The sequence below is a fragment of the Parasteatoda tepidariorum genome, chromosome 6 (genome assembly GCF_043381705.1).
Source record: "Parasteatoda tepidariorum isolate YZ-2023 chromosome 6, CAS_Ptep_4.0, whole genome shotgun sequence".
Lineage (NCBI taxonomy): Eukaryota > Metazoa > Arthropoda > Arachnida > Araneae > Theridiidae > Parasteatoda > Parasteatoda tepidariorum.
Window position 1 is genome coordinate 77,459,151 of NC_092209.1, and position 20,402 is coordinate 77,479,552.

General features: G+C 31.7%; 1 protein-coding gene across 1 annotated transcript; it reads right to left on the reverse strand.

Moving 5' to 3' along the window:
• Window positions 1-718: 718 nt before the first annotated feature.
• Window positions 719-14,424, reverse strand: LOC107445539 (lysozyme C). Its single transcript, XM_071181716.1, has 6 exons — window positions 14,231-14,424; window positions 11,978-12,101; window positions 10,660-10,751; window positions 6,348-6,417; window positions 4,535-4,610; window positions 719-1,264 (listed from the first exon to the last, which is right to left on the reverse strand). Exons 1-6 carry the CDS (start codon window positions 14,276-14,278, stop codon window positions 955-957), a joined length of 720 nt encoding a protein of 239 aa, XP_071037817.1. The 5' UTR covers window positions 14,279-14,424; the 3' UTR covers window positions 719-954.
• Window positions 14,425-20,402: the final 5,978 nt, after the last annotated feature.

Below are 20,402 nucleotides of genomic sequence, written 5' to 3' on the forward strand. Positions count from 1 at the left end.
ACACTCAGGGCCGGATTAACATATAGGCACGTGCCTAGGGCCTACGAAAAACTTGGGAGAAAAAAATTTGCTGACAAAAATAATTTAGCTTTAAAAACAACAAGTGTATTTTGCACAAAATTATGAAGATACATATAAAAATATAATATTTTTCGGTAATAAATTATTTTGCTGAATCTTATGATATTACTTTCTTGCGATTTTTGGATTCAACAAAATCTTGTATTATGCTGTCGAATTCCAAACTACGCAAAATGTCGTATTCAATAGACATAAGTGCGAGCGATGCCAAACGATCTTGATTCATTGTTGAACGCAAATAATTTTTTATCAATTTTAATCTGGAGAAAGANACTATGATCACATACGATAATAACACAATCATTGTCGACAACGATATACCTCAAATAAAATAATTATCGCTAATGATATTTATTTCTAAACGTAATTATCAGTAAGGATAATTATCGAATGCACGATCATCTTCAAAGTTGATAAATTTCATTTAAGTGACAAAAATATATACAAACTAATTTTTTTTAAATTGAAAAAATATCACTATACATCGTAATATATCGATATGTTCTGACACAGAATCGAGTTAACATGTTTTTTATACTAGTGAATTGGTAGTATATTTTTGTAGTGGTAGATACTCTACGCTTAGTTATAACTTATCATTATTTTATTTATTTAAAAATGAAATAAACCAAGAATATTCAACAAATTTCAACGTTTATTTTTTTAAATTACATTAATATCAACTGGTAAACCTGCTACCAAACTGATTTATACCCATTTGAACAAAAGCTGAGCTTTCTCGTAAAAAAAAAATATTTGGTGTGTATTTTGATTTCTTTTCTTAAAGGTAGCTTTCAGTTCTTTTATTCATAACCACTTTGGCACATAAATAGGATTGTCCACTGATGAGGTGAGTTGCACTTTTTCGTCAGCTTACTTGGTGACATATTGTTGCAAGCTAAAAAAGGGTTTAATTTTATAATGAGCTTTTAGGAATTTCGTGAAAAAATTCAGTTTGGCTTCTTTGGCGTTCACGTTGACTTTGAATCCTTTAGGGTCTGAAGTCAAGCCTAATCGAACTTTGAGTAGGTGTGGCTGTTCCGTTACCAAGTTAACGTTAAACCTGACATGAGGTTGAGGTTCATCTCTTAGTTTCATGCCTATGTTCACTGTCCTTGAAGTCATATCACAGTTTTTGATGTATTCACCTGTATTGCTGTTACATCGAAGTCCATATGACATCCTAAAAATAAGATTTAAAAATATATATATTATTTTCAAAAGTGGCAAAAATATTCAGTACATAATTATTTTAACCTCATTATACGCTTAATTTATTATTATTACAACATATTATTAAATATAGGATGATAGTATACAGTCCCTGGCGAAATTATTAGACGCACTATAAGATTCTATGTAAAATCTAAATTATCAGTAGGGAACCGATTATCCGGAATGATCGGGACCATCGATATTCCGGATAACTGATTTTTCCGGTTTTCTGAATCGCTGCAAAAAGCCGCTTTTTTATTGTTAAACCCAACTAAAAGAAAAATACTTGGAAATAATCTTAAAAAGAAGAAAAATGATGAAGTAATACACTAATAATTATTTCCAAAATGATGGTAAGGTAAACATCTTTCAAAAAAGAAAGAAAAATCCTAAAATCTTAAGAGGAAAAAAAAAATTTTTTTAAAAATGGCGGGAAAATTTATCGGTTTTCGTTCCGGTTTTTTGGTTTTCCGGTTTTCTGATTTCCGGATAACGGGTTCTGTACTGTACTATATTATTGTATTTACGTGACTAAACCCGGTTTGCACTTGTTTACGTTCGTGTATCAGTTGGTTAAATTAGACGATATATTATATAAATATAGAATATTTATTATATCAGGTATTATAAATATATTACAAGTATGAGTATATTATAAGTATAATTACATAATAATTAGACCAAATTGTTAGACGTACTATAGTTTTTAATAATTACATGTTTTGCACGAGTTTGTATGCAATACTTTTATATTTAAACATACATGTTTCTTATACATACATGGTTCTTATTCAGTAGATTTTTTATATACTTCCTATTTGTATTTATTTTTAACGTATTGCATTACAATATTAACCAATTGATACACGAATGTAAGCAAATGCAAACCGGTTTCAGGCAAGTAAAAACTATAAAGCTGTATAGTATTACCTGATAATTAAGATTGTAAATAGAATCTTATAATGCGTCCAATAATTTGGCCATTTGGGTATGCAAACTGTTATGTGTACAGCGTATTCTGTAATCACTTCTCTAATTACATATTTTAAGGGTTCTTGGCAAAAATGAAGTTAAAACTACTCACATTACAGTTCGCGAATTAATATTTAAGAAAAATGCAGAATCATTAAAAACTGACAAATCAGTATTGAGGAAGACAGGATTAAAAGCACCAAAAAGCAGTTAGACTGCAAGTTGAAATTTTATGGAATTTCTAATCATTGTCTTTTTTCTTTCTTCGAATTACCTCAGGAAATATAACGAGTTTTGATATTTTAATTCCTCCTTATTTTATCGTGGTTCTTCAAATTTGATAATGTTTTTGCCTTTTTCTCGATTACACATTAATTTATCAAATCATCAATTAATTTATCAATTAGTGTAAATAATTTTAACCTCATTTTTGCAAAAAATTTTTAAATATATATTGAGGCCGGTGATTATTAAACATTTTGTATGCTACACACACATTTATTTAATTTCATTTAGTTTTAAATTTGCAACAAAAATTCGATTGCATTAAGTAAAAATTAAACTAATTTAGTTGCAATTTCACTATCTCTCGGATACGTTATCTGTAAAAAGCAGCTAAGGAATATAAATATTTATATTATAACCGTCGTTGAACAGCCGACCCAATTTTTAGATTTACGACTACTAATGTTCAACTCCGTAGTCTTGTAATTTCGAACCTAATCCAGAAGACAAGGGAACTCATGGATCAAGTAATAGGAGAAATTTGCCTTCGTGGGGAACTTTTTGATGGAATTAACCAGCATTTGCGTAACAAGGAAAGGAAAAGCATAAAAACCTTTCATGGTTAGCCAGATGGCAAGGGGACTCTAACCCATGATCCATCTACCATTGAGAATATTTCATGTCAGCACTGTGGTCGGTGCAAGCCGGGTGCGGAATTCCTATCGACTAGCCATAGCTGGGATTCGAACCCGGTTCACCTCATTAGAAGGCGAACGCTCTATCCCTTGAACCNCCATCTACCATTGAGAATATTTCATGTCAGCACTGTGGTCGGTGCAAGCCGGATGCGGAATTCCTATCGACTAGCCATCGCTGGTATTCGAACCCGGTTCACCTCATTAGAAGGCGAACGCTCTATCCCTTGAACCATAGCGGCTCAAATATATATTGTAAATTACTATAAAATTTGACAGATTTTTTTTCTCTTATTGCCCTATTATAGCGCATCTCATATTAACCCCATTATATCTTTCGCCTCTTATTTCTTTCCATTATTTTGAGTAGATCATATTTACTACTTTATTTTAAGTGTCTGAAATTAGCATCATTATTTTGAGTATCTTACATTAACTCCATTATTTTAAGCGTCTCGTATTAGTCCCAATGTTTTGGGTATCTTATATCAACCCCATTGTTTTAAATGTCCCATTTTAGTTCCAATATTTTGATTAATTTTTATTAACTCCATTATTTTTAGCGCCTCATATTAGTCCCATTATTTTGAGTATCTCATATGAACCCCATTATTTTACGCGTCTCATATTAATCCCATTACTTTGAGTATCTCTCATAAACCCTATTATTTTACGCGTGTCATATTAATCCCATTATTTTGAATATTTCATATTAACTCTATTATTTTCAGTGCATCATATTAATCCCATATTTTGAGTATTTCATATTAACCCCATCATTTTAAGCATCTCATATTAATCTCATTATTTTAAATATCTCATCTTCTTTTATGTTATAGAATAAAAAATAAAAAAAGTAAAGTACCATCTAAAAATCCTGTTAAAGCTCCAACAATTTAGAAACCAATGGTATAATGACGGCAGTGTGTTATGCAACAAGAGGAAAGTTAATTTTTTAAAAATAGGATCTAAGTATTGCCATTCTCTAAGCCCATTTTGGATCTTAGGATTATATTACTTCAAAATTACTGTTCGGTAAATGAATTGAATAAAACTATTGGGAATATTTCCGTACCTTGATCTGTCATCTCAACTTCAATCTCCAAGGTGCCAAGTAAATTTTAAATTACCAAATTTAAAAAAAAAAAAAAAAACATGCAGATGTTTGTCCAGGGGAGACTACTAGTTATATCTTTCGAGTTGGTCCCTTTTGTGTAATGTTTCTTTTTTGGCTTCCCATGAGCCATTGCCTTGAAGTTGCCCAGACTTGGTGAATATTCTGCTACAAATCAAGATCAACTTAAACTATTTACAATTTAAAAAAATAGTTTTAAGCTGCCACATACCATTCATGAAAGCCTTTTTCCTTAAGTATTTTTAAAACACAGGACACGTCATCAGTGATATCATCATCTTTTAGTCCTAAAAAATAAAACATTTTATGAAAATATTTTAAAATTCATAATATATTCTACAACTGTTGCTGATATTTTTTTTAACTTTTTTTTCTTCCTCTTTTTTTAGTCAACGTGTTTCGCTTTTCTTTATTATTTTCAAGAAACGTATTAATAAGTTTTCATTACAACTTGAAAACTTACTTTTCAAGTGTAGTAGTTTTCAATCAGTAGCGAAAAAGAAGTTGCAAGAAAATAAAAATATTGTATAATAATTTTGCGTCGATATTTTTGTTAAACTTCATAAATTTTTTCAGAAAAAAAAATTAATAGGAATTTTTTTTTAACTTTCAAAATTAAAAAATTTGCATACCTTACAATTCAAATGTTTTCGACTATTATAAAAAAAATTATTCATAATTATTTAATTTTATTATTCATGACTTTTCTTTTCCTTTGGATCAGCGAATTTAATAATTGTGCGTGAAAAGTTTTCGATTCATTCGTTCTATAGACATAGCAAAACACGCAAAAAACTGAAATTAACATTAAGCAGTCCACACTTTCGACCATTCTCCTACCCAAACTTTTAACACCATATTTCCCAGATTGTGGCTAACCCTTCCTTATATTTTGGGAGTCAAATGTTTTTGCGTCTGATTTAAAACATCGTCTGCTCTGATTAGTATTTAAGGTGAGGTTTGCGAACTACTAATGAGTCTTAATTAGTACGTGAAAATCCGATCATTAGAATAAAATATGTATAGGATGTTTCGAGTGTTTTTTTTCACACTTAACATTCAGAAACTGAAAATAATGATTTTTAAGCACTTGATATAAAGTTAAACACAAAACAATGGCAGCAACAACAATTCCTTAATTTTTTTGTGTTATACTTTTTAGAGGAGCATTAGTGAAAAACGCAGGAAAGACAACCTCTATGTAGCGGACACCTCTATTTACGACCACTTTTGGGAGGCACGGAATTTTTTCCATAGACTTTGTTTTGTAGAAAACTTTTAGACCATTATAACCTCTCCCAACGACCGGGAAAATATCTGCACCAAATGCAGAAAAGGTCAAATAAGGAAACACGAAGTCAAAACAAAAAAATTTAACAAAACAAATAAGTATATTAAAACTTGTATTTAGAGATCTCTTTTACGCGATACAACCTCATGTTTACATTAGAGTGCACTAAAGACAAAACTATCAATGATTTACTTTTAAAGTTGAAAGTTAAATTGGGAGAAACAAATTATTTTAGAAAAAAAGAAGCATCTCAAACAAACGAACTTCTTTTATCTTTTAAGCTGTTTTTATGATATAAAATTAAAAGCAAAATTCAACAAAAAAAACATAATTGTTTATTTATTTAAAATAGCTTTATCATCATTCATAATTGGCAAAATTGTTTTTACACATAATTATATCAGTTGGGATCATTTTTATCATAATTTTATTCATCGATCCGTCTTTTCATGACGTCAACAGAAGTGACATTTCCGCACCAAGAAAATAACATTGACTATAAGATTAAAATCGTTTGCGAAAAGCGTTAAAATCGTTTGTACCTTCGATAACGATTTTGAAGTCAATGGAGGTAACGACCATTTTGCAGTAGAACGGAAAGTGGTCGCCCCGCTCCCGAGAAGTTTCACCATTTTGTATTGTTGAATTTTTCAGTTAGAGTTGCAATTTAAATGTTATAATCTTTCATATGTTATAATCTTTTATATGTTACAATTTTTACATATATACTTACTTTCACATGGGATTCCACATCTATTTTGACTGGGACGTAGAGGACTCTTGCACCACATGTCATCATTGATCTAAGTAAACACACATCATTAATGTTTCAGTTTTTGGATGTATAATTAATAATGAAATGGTGATGAATAACAACATTAGAAAGAAAATCCTCATCTTCTTTAGCAAAGTAAAATTCCCGAGATTGGTGTTCCCCAAAAGCAGGCCTAAGGGCCCTAGAACTTTAACTTTTTGACGCCGAATTTTAATTAAACATATATTTCACACTTTTTCAGTGTTTTGTGTTAATTTAAGTTAAAATTAGAGAAAAAATATTATATTTAGCATTTTATTATTATTGGTTAGAAAATTCAGGGATACTCTTATTTGGAGTTCTTTAGATCTAAGAGAAGAAGTTATTCATCATTAAAATTTCCTTTATTTACAAAATCAATTATTGATAAATTTTTTAATATGAATTTTAAAAAAAAATTAAACTGTCTTCTTTGGTTTTTATATTTTAGTAAAAATATGATTCCGATAATCTAATCTAACAGATATTTTATTAACTATTATATTTTTTAATTAAAAACATTTTAAAAAAATGTGAATACATGTATATATAAAGATATTGAAAAAATTTCATGAAAGTAGTATGATTTTCAAATATATTTAATAATGTAGTTTTTAGAATATCAGAATATTACGGACATAGATCATCTATAAAATAAATACATTCTTCACACTAAAAAAGAGATAAATAAAAAAATTATAAATTAATTAAATTTGGAATATAAATAATATCTGGGGTATTTATAAAATTTTGTATACTGTAATTTTGCGTACATTGAACAAATTAAACGTCCCCTTAAACTTCAAATTAAAGAACATGAAAGATGTATTCAAATTAACCGATCTACTATCGCCCTACATAGTTGGAATTCTAACTAACTAAGGTTCTTGTTTATCGAACTACAGCATGTCCATTTCTGAATTTTATTCACGTTTTTTTTGTTATTTATTAAGAAATTTAGAATATTCAATTAGAAATAATTAATTTTTTTAACTATAAAATGATTCCCTCTTACATTAACATAAAAAATTTTTAAATATGATTTTAGATCTCTCCNAAAAAAAAAAAAAAAACAAGAAATATAAATTAGGTACCTGAAATATTCCATAATCTAATGTATTTGGCTTGTATCCATTGTTAACAGCTCTGGAGTCATATCCACTTTCCCAATGAATCAGACAGAGCCCTAAAAAGTTTGTGCAGCCAATTATATTGCGGGGAAAAAAATTTTACAATCAAAATTATTTACTTTCTATGATTTTTCTTTTGTATAAAATTTTCAAGACTAAAATAGGCGTAAGATTTTGTTTCAACTTTGCGTGCTTGAAGTTTACATTTATCTAACATTTCGCTTGACGGAGAAATAATATAAATTAATATTAAAAAATTCAATGTTTGAACATAAAATATAAATGACTCATTGAATAATAATAATACATTGAATCATATAACAGACATTAGAATAAAGAATATTAATTGTTCTGGAAAGTACAAAAGCTATGAAACACCTGAAAGAAAAAATTTTTTCATTTGTTGCTGCGTACGAAAAAATGGAACAATACATATAAATGTCAGCAGGCAGCTTGAAGAAAGGTGTCGGTGCGGGATATGTCCATCGTGGAGTGTGATGCAACATTCTACAAGTCGTATCATACTTTGCGCAACATTATCCAGCAGCTGCTGAGGCAATTTATCTTATTCCTCTATCAGTGCACGGATGAGGGTATTCTTGTTTGTCGGAAGATAGTTTCGACCAGCAAGTTGCCTCCCCAAAGCATCCCAAACATTTTCAATTGGGTTTAGATCTGGAGAACGTGATGGCCATACGAGGCGTTGAATACCCTCGCTGTGTAAACAATCCTGAACAGCGAGTGTTCGATGACATGTTGCGTTGTCGTCCATAAAAACAAATTTATCACCGACAGCACCACGGAAAAGACGAATATGAGGATGTAGAACTTCATCAATGTATCGTTGACCCGTCATAGTCCCATTCGCAACCACATGTAGGCGCGTGCGGTCATTGATCATGATGCGGGCCCACACCATGACAATGCATGTCGGATATCGGTCCCTTTCCTGGATATTTTCTATACGATAGTCAGTACCACTCTCGAGCCAGATCAGTTGGCGTCTACAATCCGATGATAGACTGAACCTACTCTCTTCTGAGAATAGTACGCATGCCCAGTCCTGTTCAGTCCAATTGTGATGCTCACGAATGGGCCGTATGGTGCTGTCTGGTCAATGGGACACACACAACAGGTCTTCGGGCGTATAGTTCTCCTCCCCTCAAACGTCTGGCAACAGTTTTTCGGGAAATCTGCTTTCCTGTGGCAGCAAGAAACTGATTTGCCACCTGCTGAGCTGTGGTGCGCCTGTTCCTTTTTGCTAATAGGACGATGTATCTGTCTTCTGCAGGCGTCGTGCTTCTAACACAACCTCCCCCGTGCAGCCTACTACACATTCCAGTAGTTTTAAATGATTTCCACAGCCGTGAAACAACGCTTTGAGCGATGTCAAACTCCCTAGCAGCATCTGTTATTTTTCGCCTTTCTTCGATCTTTTCAATAATTCGGCCTCGCTTAAAATCATCTTAGTGATACTGGGAAGACATGCCGAAAATTTCAAGTTTGTCAACTAAATCTTTCCTGTAAAACTTTGACTTGAAACAACAACTCTCCACACGCGTCAAAACCTTTAAAGCTCTTATCAGCGCTATCACGTGATAAACAGACGTGGAAAAAAAAATTTCATACTCATACCTCTTCTTACTATATCCCGCACTTATTCTAATTTTCCACATTTTGCTTCCTTTCATTTTAATGTTGCTATGGATGATAGTGTCATCCGTCCTTAGCAATTGTCCAGCAGTGTATTTTGTGGAGAACTTTTCTCCGGACAGCTACATTTCTGAATTTTATTCACGTTTTTTTTTGTTATATTTTAACAAATTTAGAATATTCAATTAAAAGTAATTAATGTTTTTAACTATAAAATGATTCCCTCTTACATTAACATGAAAAATTTTTAAATATGATTTTAGATCTCTCCATATATATATATATATATATTTTGTGGAGAACTTTTCTCCGGACAGCTACATTTCTGAATTTTATTCACGTTTTTTTTTGTTATTTTTTAACAAATTTAGAATATTCAATTAGAAGTAATTAATTTTTCTTAACTATAAAATGATTCCCTCTTACATTAACATAAAAAATTTTAAAATATGATTTTAGATCTCTCCATATATATATATATATATTTTGTGGAGAACTTTTCTCCGGACAGCTACATTTCTGAATTTTATTCACGTTTTTTTTNTTTTTTTTTTTTTTGTTCTGTTTTAACAGATTTAGAATATTCAATTTGAAGTAATTAATTTTCTTACCTATAAAATGATTCCCTCTTACATTAACATAAAAAAATTTTTAAATATGATTTTAGATCTCTCCATATATATATATATTTTGTGGAGAACTTTTCTCCGGACAGCTACATTTCTTGCACACTACTTTCTTCAGCTCTTAAAGCAGTTGCACAAAACTACATATATAACCGTCGTTGAACAGCCGACCCAATTTTTTTGGGATTACGACTACTAATGTTCAACTCCGTATCCTAGTAATTTTGAATCCCATTCAGAAGACAAGCGAACTCCTGTATCCAGTATTGGGAGAAATTTTGTCTTCGTAAAGGACTTTTAAATGGAACAAACCCGCATTTTCGTTACATGGAGAGGAAGACCACCAGAACCTCTCACAGTTAGCCTGACGTCGAAGGGACTCTAATCCATGACTCGTTTACCACTGAGGATATTTCTCGTCAGCACTGTGATCGGTGCAAGCCGGATGCGGATTCGTATCGACCAGCCATCGATGGGATTCGAATCCGGCTCACTTCATTAGAAGGCGAACACTCTATCCCCTAAGCCATCGCGGCTTTACAGAAACTACAGTAAAAACTGATGATTTTTGTAAAACACCAACAAAAAAGAACTGAATAATAATATTGATAACATTTTTCGAATAAATACTTAATCAAAAGTTCTTGTTTAATTAACCATTTTTATAATAAAATCATAAAAATATTTTCCAGTTCAGCTTGAATAAGAACTAAAATTCTTTTTGAATTGCTGAAATTTGTATTTTATTATGTAATAAAAATTTAGATACATAATTTTTGGCGGGAAAACTTAAAGTTTTTTAGACCGTTAAAAAAAAAAAAACATGAAATATAAATTAGGTACCTGAAATATTCCATAATCTAATGTATTTGGCTTGTATCCATTGTTAACAGCTCTGGAGTCATATCCACTTTCCCAATGAATCAGACAGAGCCCTAAAAAGTTTGTGCAGCCAATTATATTGCGGGGAAAAAAATTTTACAATCAAAATTATTTACTTTCTATGATTTTTCTTTTGTATAAAATTTTCAAGACTAAAATAGGCGTAAGATTTTGTTTCAACTTTGCGTGCTTGAAGTTTACATTTATCTAACATTTCGCTTGACGGAGAAATAATATAAATTAATATTAAAAAATTCAATGTTTGAACATAAAATATAAATGACTCATTGAATAATAATAATACATTGAATCATATAAAATGCATGGAATTGATACTTTTTAATATCAATTAAATGAAAATGATATTAAAAAAAAAACGTGGGAACAAACTTCTGATTATGTTGTTATTATTCCTCCCCCCCCCCAAACAGAATTAACGTTAAAATTCATTTTTAATCATTTTTCTTATTTTTTTCAAGCATTTATTTTATATTTTAATTTAAAAATTTAAAAGTGAAAAAAAGTTTTAAAAATAATTTTATTTATAAAATCATTTTTCCAAAAAATAACATTCTTTTTTCGTATCTTACAAATGTAGAAATTATTTCTTTATTTTTCAATAAAAAAAATTAGCAAGATCAAAAAGTTATTTGTTAGGGAAGAGAGAGAAGAGGAGCAAAATAATTAACTATATACATATATATGTCTAGGAATACCCAACCATGTGAATTTAAATCACATGGTTGACCCTAATCATGTGGTTGTGCTTGGTGGGTTAATATCACAGCAATTAGGCTTGGTTTATTATCACACTGAATCAACCTTAGGAATGCATTTAATTGGATATCGCTAATTGACGTCACGCGTGTGTTTTGAACTTCAGAATTGTTGACAAAACATTGACTTCAGAATTGTGACAAAACCGAATGCTACGATTTACCCACGATTGCGTCACTTGCAGGACACCAATTGAGAAGGACGAGTGCATAAAACAACAAATCTGTTTGATTGCCTGAAAAAACAGAGAGGTTTTGAAAGCCAATTACTATAAACACTTCAATATTACAGCCGGTAGTAAAGCTAATCCAGATACACCTTCTTCAATAATGATTCGTGTGATTTCGATAGCGTTTCTGTTTGTTCCTAGTTTAAGTATTAATTAGCGAACCTTAATGCGTGTCCTTTTTTATTTCCTTTTTCAAAAATGATTTCAAAAAGCATATGTTAAAGGAGGTGTTTACAAAACATCCTGTATTCAAAAAATTTAAGTAGTACTTACATTTAGGAATATCTTCTAAAGGAAAACCATGTTTGTCATATAACTCTCTACCTAATTCACATCGGTCAAACACTTTGCTTTCCACTAAGCAAATGACAGTAGTAAGGAAGATTACTGTACGAATCTAAAAGAGAAAAACAAAATAAGATTTTTTTAGTCAACGACAAATTAACTTCTTAAGGATATTATCATTCACTGTTAAAAGAAATATCAAGACTCAACGATTCAGCTACAACAACATTTAAAATGGTCGGGGTAATTTTTTTCTACTCTAAAAAAGCATCAATCTATAAAAACTATAATGACCATTAAAAATATGAGCACTTAAGAGTTAACTCCTAAATGGAACCAATAGTTAGCCTGATTCTAAAATGATCCTTAAAAGGGAACTAAACTTGAAATTTTAGAATAAATATATGTTGAGTCACTATGGCTCAGGGGATAGAGCTCGCCTTCCAATAAGGTGAGCCGGGGTTGGATCCCGGCGATGCCTGGCCAATACGAATTCTGCATCCGGTTTGCACCGACCATAGTGTTGACGTGAAATATCCTTAGTGGTAGACGGATCATGGGTTAGAGTCTCCTTGCCGTCAGTCTAACCGTGGGAGGTTCTCGTGGTCTTCCTCTCCATGTAACGCAAGTGATTGTTAGCTCCATCAAAAAGCCCTCCACGTAATGCAAATTTCTCCCGTTACTTGATCAAGGAGTTCCCTTGTCTTCTGGATTGGGTTCAAAATTACAAGGCTACGGAGTTGAACATTGGTAGTCGTAAACCCAAAAATTCGGTCGACTGTTCAACGACGGTTATAAAATAAAATAAATATATGCTAATAATGTAGTTCATTTGTGTGATGCATTTCATCAATTTCGAAATTCTAGATACAAGAATTCCATTGCACTCGTCCTTGTTTTTTCATTCCAATATTCTGTATTCATTTGTTGTTTTTGTTGTCTTATGCCACTTGTCAATACTGTTAAGCCTATTTTAAAGCAAGAGGGGTGCGCTTCTTCCTGTTTTCATGTGGCACCATCTATGGCCAAGTTTTCGACTTCTGCCACACACATATGTCACAGCCCGTTTTACAAGTAGGGCACATTCACACACCATCCATCCGTAGATCGTAATTTTGACCTGAACCAGAGCACGATTAATCTCCGATCCAGTACACTCAGAGGTATTGATTGATCATAGGAACTTGGAGGACTTTGTGACGCCGATAGATTCAGCGTGCTCCAGTCACCATTTTGTACTCGGGGAGTCTTCGGCCGGTGAGAAATCGAACTCACGACCTCTTGGACATGAGCCCAATGCCCTATTAACCAGGCTATCACGGCCTTATGTATTTATTTAAGATAAAATTTAAGTGGAAGCCCAAATGTTCTTTTATACAGAAAAAAAAAAGATGTTTCATGCTTAGACAAACAATTTCTGCCTTATTTTATACAGTTCTTGCGCATCTGCAATTTAGTTTTGTTGCCGAACAGAGGCTACCAAAATGTGACAAGATGGAAATAACAATACAGACATTTGACTTAAACTCCAAATGAACAAAAGTAAAGTTGTACCACTATTTAAATAAGAGTTTTCATTTAGTAAAAAGTAGTAACAGTTTGATCAATTTTTTTAGCAATGATGTATTTTTTAATGCTGTATTTTTGTTATGCTTTATTTTTGCAGTATTGTATTTTCGTAATGCTGTACTTTTGCAGTGCACACCGGTTTTCCGAAAGGAAATATTTTCAAAAAAGTTTCAAACGTTTTTAAACCTCTATAATTCTTCAAAAATTATAAGTTTTCTACTCCTATTTCTCTTTTCAATATTTCTCTATCAACTTAATATAAAAACATGTTTAAGCGTTCTGGTTTTTGAATGATTCGAATTTCATAATGATAATTAGTACTTAAAACTGTTATAAAACTTTTACTAACTTAATGTTCACTTACTTAATGTTTTATTTTAATGTTTATTTTAACCTTACAACCGGTAACTAATTCGTTTTACTTAACAAATATTCATAGCGGTAGTTAATATTTCAAATAACGAGGTTAAAACGGTAAAAATATAGTTATTTCATACACAAACATTACGAATGATAATTTATGACATGACAGTGATGGTTTTTAAAGCTTCTTTATGACTTATTATTGAGCAAAGATTCGTAAAACAATATAATGTATTAAAAATATAATTGAAGTTAGTTAAAGACCAGCATAACATTGAATACGTTTTTAAAAAAATAAACAGAACTTACCATTCTAACAGACACTTTCAATCGCAGTAGTAGGTGAAATTCTTTCATAACATCCCGCGTTAAAGAAGTTGGTGACCCGTTTTTTCTTTAGTTTCTTAGAGCTAGAGGTCCTCTCGGATGTTCCGCTAACCCCGTTTTATTTTCATTGTCAAGTTCTTTTAGTGGTTTCTATTATCGAGGTTTTTCACCTCTGATGGTTGTCGGGCCTTAGGAAAATTTTGAAAGATCGATTAAAAACGGAAATATGTGAAAGCTACGAAAAGACAGGCCTGTTAACTTAGAAAAGATTAGAAAGAGCCTAAGAAATTTAATCTTTGAAGCTTATTCTTGTCTTGCCTTTATTCTTTATTTAAATTTATAATTAGAACCATCATTTACTCATGGTCAAATCAGTTAAATAACTACTCAAAAACAGAATTTAAGGTCTTAGGAAAATTTTGAAAGATCGATTAAAAACGGAAATATGTGAAAGCTACGAAAGGACAGGCCTGTTAACTTAGAAAAGATTAGAAAGAGCCTAAGAAATTTAATTTGGAAGCTTATTCTTGTCTTGCCTTTATTCTTCATTTAAATTTATAATTAGAACCATAATTTACTCATGGTCAAATCAGTTAAATAACTACTCAAAAACAGAATTTAAGGTCTTAGGAAATTTTTTAAATATCTATTAAAAATTGAAATACATGAAAGCTACGAAAGGGAAGACATTAAATGTAATGAATACAATTAATTACAAATGTGTTGGAATGGACCCGATGAATACAATTTGGGACATTATTACTGTCTTAGTCTTTATTTAAATTTATAAACAGAACCATCATTTGCTCATGGTCAAATCAGTTAAATAACTACTCAAAAAGCAGAATTTAAGGTCTTAGGAAAATTTTTAAATATCGATTTAAAATTGAAATACATGAAAGCTACGAAAGGGAAGACATTAAATGCAATGAATACAATTAATTACCAATGAGTTGGAATGGACCCGATGAATACAATTTGGGACATTATTACTGTCTTAGTCCTTATTTAAATTTATAAATAGAACTATCATTTGCTCATGGTCAAATCAGTTAAATAACTACTCAAAAAGCAGAATTCAAGGTCTTAGGAAAATTTTGAAATATCGATTAAAAATTGAAATACATGAAAGCTACGAAAGGGAAGACATTAAATGCAATGAATAAAATTAATTACAAATGAGTTGGAATGGACCCGATGAATACAATTTGGGACATTATTACTGTCTTAGTCTTTATTTAAATTTATAAATAGAACCATCATTTGCTCATGGTCAAATCAGTTAAATAACTACTCAAAAACAGAATTTATTCGAAGAAACTTTTTTCAATGCTGATAAAAATTAACATTTTTATTTTAATTATTTTTATATATAATTATTATTATATATTAGTATAATTATAATAATACTTTTTATTAAATAAAGACAGTAGAAATAGATTTAGAGGGTGCATAAATGATGACGCATATTTTTTTCAGTATTTTTTTACCCTCTCCCCCTGTTGGTCTCTTACTGTAACGCTTCACCCTATCTCCCCTCCTTGTTTCAGATTATGCTACAGTGTTATAGTTAATAAAGATATACTAGCAATTCAGAAACAAAGCTCATGTTATAGATCACATTTCATTTTTAACCTTTAACTACGTTTTTCGGTAGAATTTATAAGCAAAACATTAATAATCATTAGATGTGAGCTTATTTTGATAGAAATTTTGATTTAAAAATATTTAGCAAATAAATTTGTTGTTGTTGTTGTTTCTTATCCTCTAATTGTCTGACGAAGTCAGACAAGATTCAGACAAGATCCAGTAGGTTGTTGACCCTCAAAAAGTCGATTATAAGAAGTGGAGTATCATATAAGTCCTCCTTGGAAAGGCCCAAGCAGTCGAGGATATGTTCAGCTGAGGCCTGCTGGGCTTCACATTTGGAGCAGACTGCATAAGTCTTTAAAGTACGAGAGACTGTTCGCGTGTCCAGTCTGGAAATAGCTGTTTAAGATGCTCTATCACCTTTATGAACAAGTGAAGAGCCCGGTTCCTCTTGGCCGCATACCAATGATGACCTCCACTTTTTTGATAGATGGCTTTTGATTTTGGACTGATACTCTGTAAAGGTAAGGGCTGAGGACGAATATGTTAAATGACTACAGCCCGCCTTGGCCAAGCGATCCGCTTGCTCATTTCCAAAGATGTCAACGTGGGATGGTATCCACTGAAGATGAACGTCGTGGTGCTTTGAAATAAGTTGAAGTTTAAGAAGGATGGAGATGCTTGTTTTGTCTCCAACTTTAGTCCAGATGTGTAGGTGTTGAAGGGAGCTGCGACTGTCCGACAGGATCCAAAGATCTCCAAAGTCACTCTCGTTGATTATAGCATCGATGCCCTGTTCAATTGCGATTAATTCACTTCGAGCTGTAGGATGTGAAAGTATGAGTGCCGTCGTTGAGAATCATGGATTCTGTATCATCCAACAATTGAAGCAAATCCTCTCCTCTTGCATTAGTGCTCGGACAGCCCCAGATGGGGTGTTTGGCGTTGAGGTCACACAAGATAATGGAGTTTTTATTTAGAAAGAACTGCAGGAAGCTGCTTCTGATTCGGAGGATGATAAACGTTGATTATGTCAAGTGGCTTGCCTCTCCAATGATGATGCAAATAAAGTAAAAGTATCTAACGCGATGATTTTAAATATTTTTATTTGATCAAAATGTGGGAAATGTCACCCTTCTTCTTACCCCTTTTCCCTATCGTTTATAGCCCCTACGCATAGCTCCTAAAAGTAGTAAGCTCCACCACATTTCTAATCAGAGAAATCAATATCATAGAATTAGAAAATAAGAGAACGAACTATTTTAACATGATTATTAAAGTGGGCTCTCAAACAAAAACTTCATCATTTTTAAAGGTACTGCACCTGGTATATATGATTGATTAAAATTTAACAATAATCTAGAATTTAAAAATAAAATTGATAATAAGATAAAGAAAAACTTAAGTTGTTCGTTTTTAAAGATGAAAAATATATTGGGATCCTTAGGGATTTGTCTTCCTAAGGGATGCGCAAAAAGTAAACANACGAGAACCTCCCACGGTTAGCCTGACGACAAGGGGACTCTAACCCATGATCCGTCTACCACTGAGGATATTTCACGTCAGCACTGTGGTTGGTGCAAGCCGGATGAGGAATTCGTATCAACCAGCCATCGCCGGGATCGAACCCCGGTCCACCTCATTGGAAGGCGAATGCACTATCCCCTGAGCTATTGCGGCTCAACTATGCTATTTATAGCTTACAGCATAAGTCCCCAAAAAATATAAATATTTTATGTCGTTTTTGAGGTCCCTTTATTATAATATGTAAAAATAATTGTAGGCTCTAATTTATGACTGGGTCAAAATTGGAATTTCCCCTCACCCAATAACATAAGGTTGCACCCCTCTGTGTACCACCATCATATCGTAGTTGCATAATTGAGGTGCCTGAACCTCTATGACCCCTTTGGCTGACAATTGCCGGTTGCGAGAGCGTTTTATTGTAGAAACAGTATACAAAAAATTAGAAATGTGTTAGGTTGTAAAATATAAACTTAATTCAAAACTATTTTGCAAAAATTTTAGCATAAAATATAAACTTCTATGTTATTTGTAAAGCTTTTGAAAGAACATATCTATAGCAGGATCTAGCTATAGCTCAGTTGGATCCAGGAACATAATCCAATTTTTCGAACCCCCTTTATCTAAAAATGAAAATTTACGCCTGCATTTTTTTATTATTTGTCTATTTAGTATAGTGTGTTTTATAACAAGTCTTAAATGTAGTCGACACTAAAATTGTAACAATGTGAAATATAGAGCCAACTTAAAAACAATAGTCAAACTTTGGGTTGAGTTTAAATGATTTATGTATTTTGTGTTACTTCACAAAAAATTGCAGTCCGTGATTAGAAAACGAATTATTACGGGGGAATTTTTTTTTTTTTTTTTTTCATCATGGAAATGTTGTCATGAGAACCAGGTTGTAACCACTTACTGAATTAAGCAAGGAATGTATCTTTGGTCTTGGATAAAGCTCGGATTCAAATTTATAAATTTTCTTGAAATTCTGATATTCTTTTCTCATTATTTTTGCTTAGTTTCAGGATATGCTCACTTGATAAATTTTCCTAAACACTTCATTTAATATGCACTTAAGAAGATTACGCAAATTTTATAAAAAGAGTTTTATTTCTTTCTTTGAAAAATTTAATCGATTATTGAAAGATTGACTATTTGCTTTACTTTCCTCAGCTCAGTTTAAAGTATTTTTAGTAACGTAATTTTCGTTATGTAATTTCATTCAGTTTATACATTTTGATTAATCAAGTAGACGAACCTGATTTTTATGATAAAAGATGCAATAAAATATGTTCTATAGGCAGCTATTTTGTTAAAAATTATTTAAACAAAAGATATCTTAATAATACACATGCTCCAGCACTTTTAAGCACTCTGGAAAAAAAAAAAACTTTATTTTAAACCGAACTAATTGAGAGTTAAATTTTTCCTAACCTGCAATTTAATTCTCTCGCTTTTGTGACTGTGAGGATGGAATTGCAATTACAATTTTCGACTACTTTCCGACAAGCAAGAGTGCTCTAATCTTTACTGAAACTATGTAGAGGATGTTCGCTCAATCGTTTCCTGATAGCTACGAATAGAATTTCTCATCAAAGGGAACTAACAGTCACTAAGCATTTTGGACATTTTCCAACTAGCTAGTGTGTTTAAATTTTATTTGGAATTCTGTACTAGATAACAATACAAACTTAAATCGTTTTCTGACTATTGCAAACAGAATTTATGGTCCAAATGGAATTTATTGTAAGTTACGATTTCGACCATTTTTTGAAAAGTTTCCTCACAGAGTTCAAAACTAAAATGGTGACAATAAAGAAATTGGTTGAACTATTATCTTCTTAGTTCCACAAACTGGTATCCTATTTCATCACCAGATCGCAAATCGATTACTATGTGAGATGCTGACGCCCGGTGGCTGAGCGGTAGCGCTTCGCGCTGTCGTGCCACAGGTCCCTGGTTCGATCCTCGGGCCGGGCAAGGTTGACTCAGCCTTTCATCCCTTCAGTGGGTCGATAAATGAGTACCAAGCATGCTTGGGAACTAAACACTGGGGGTTCCGCGTTCGGTTGACCACCTGACCGGAACATCTGCTCATGCACCCCAGAGCCCAAGGTCAAGAAAACTGAGATGGGCACAGTAGGCCTTGGCCCTCTATGGGCTGTCGCGCCGCTGAGTTTAGTTTAGTATGTGAGATGCTAAAGTGCTCGAATTTTATTGGAGCTCTGTACATGATGCTAACAGAAGTTATTATTTCTTAAATGTTGAATTGAAACCACAGATTCCCCACGGGAAATCTTTTCCCACACATTGCTTGAAAATGATGTACCTTATTTTTTCTCTTTTAGTTTTACTAATCTTTATTTGCTTTTTATTTTATTATTTAAATAATCTTATTTATTTATTTTTCTTGATTTTTAAAACAGGAATTTTTTTTCTTTGGAAACGTTTTAAAAATATTGATCTTAAAATCCAATTAAAATTGAAGTGCTTAAAGTAATGTGAAATTAAAAAAAAAATGATTCAATTTAAATATTTATCCCTTCAAGCCTCACAACGTGCTAAAAACAAAATGCCAAAATAAATAAACCGCCACTATATTTCCTTACATATACATTTTCTAACAGAATTAATATATTTCTTTACTGATGTGAAACATGTTATGTGGTAGTTTCTTGTTTTTTAGAAAAATAGGTGCAGATAGTAAAACTATATCAGGATGTTGATATTTTTTTTATTGAACTCTTTCTCATTTAAAGACTAACTTAATATTTTATACTAATATCTGAAAAATAACTGAAAAAATGTAGTGTTTCCGTATATCATTGAACATCTTCAATTAATCTCTCCAATTATCAAATCTTGAAAATGATAACAGTGCACACAAAAATTGCTAATTTTTAATCCAACAATGAAATTTCCCATAATAAGATGCAATTTTCTGAGCTTGAAGAATAGATACTAAATTTCTAAACAATCAGGGGTGGGATTTTGAAAGTAAATTTAAAAATATATATATATATAAATATATATAAATATA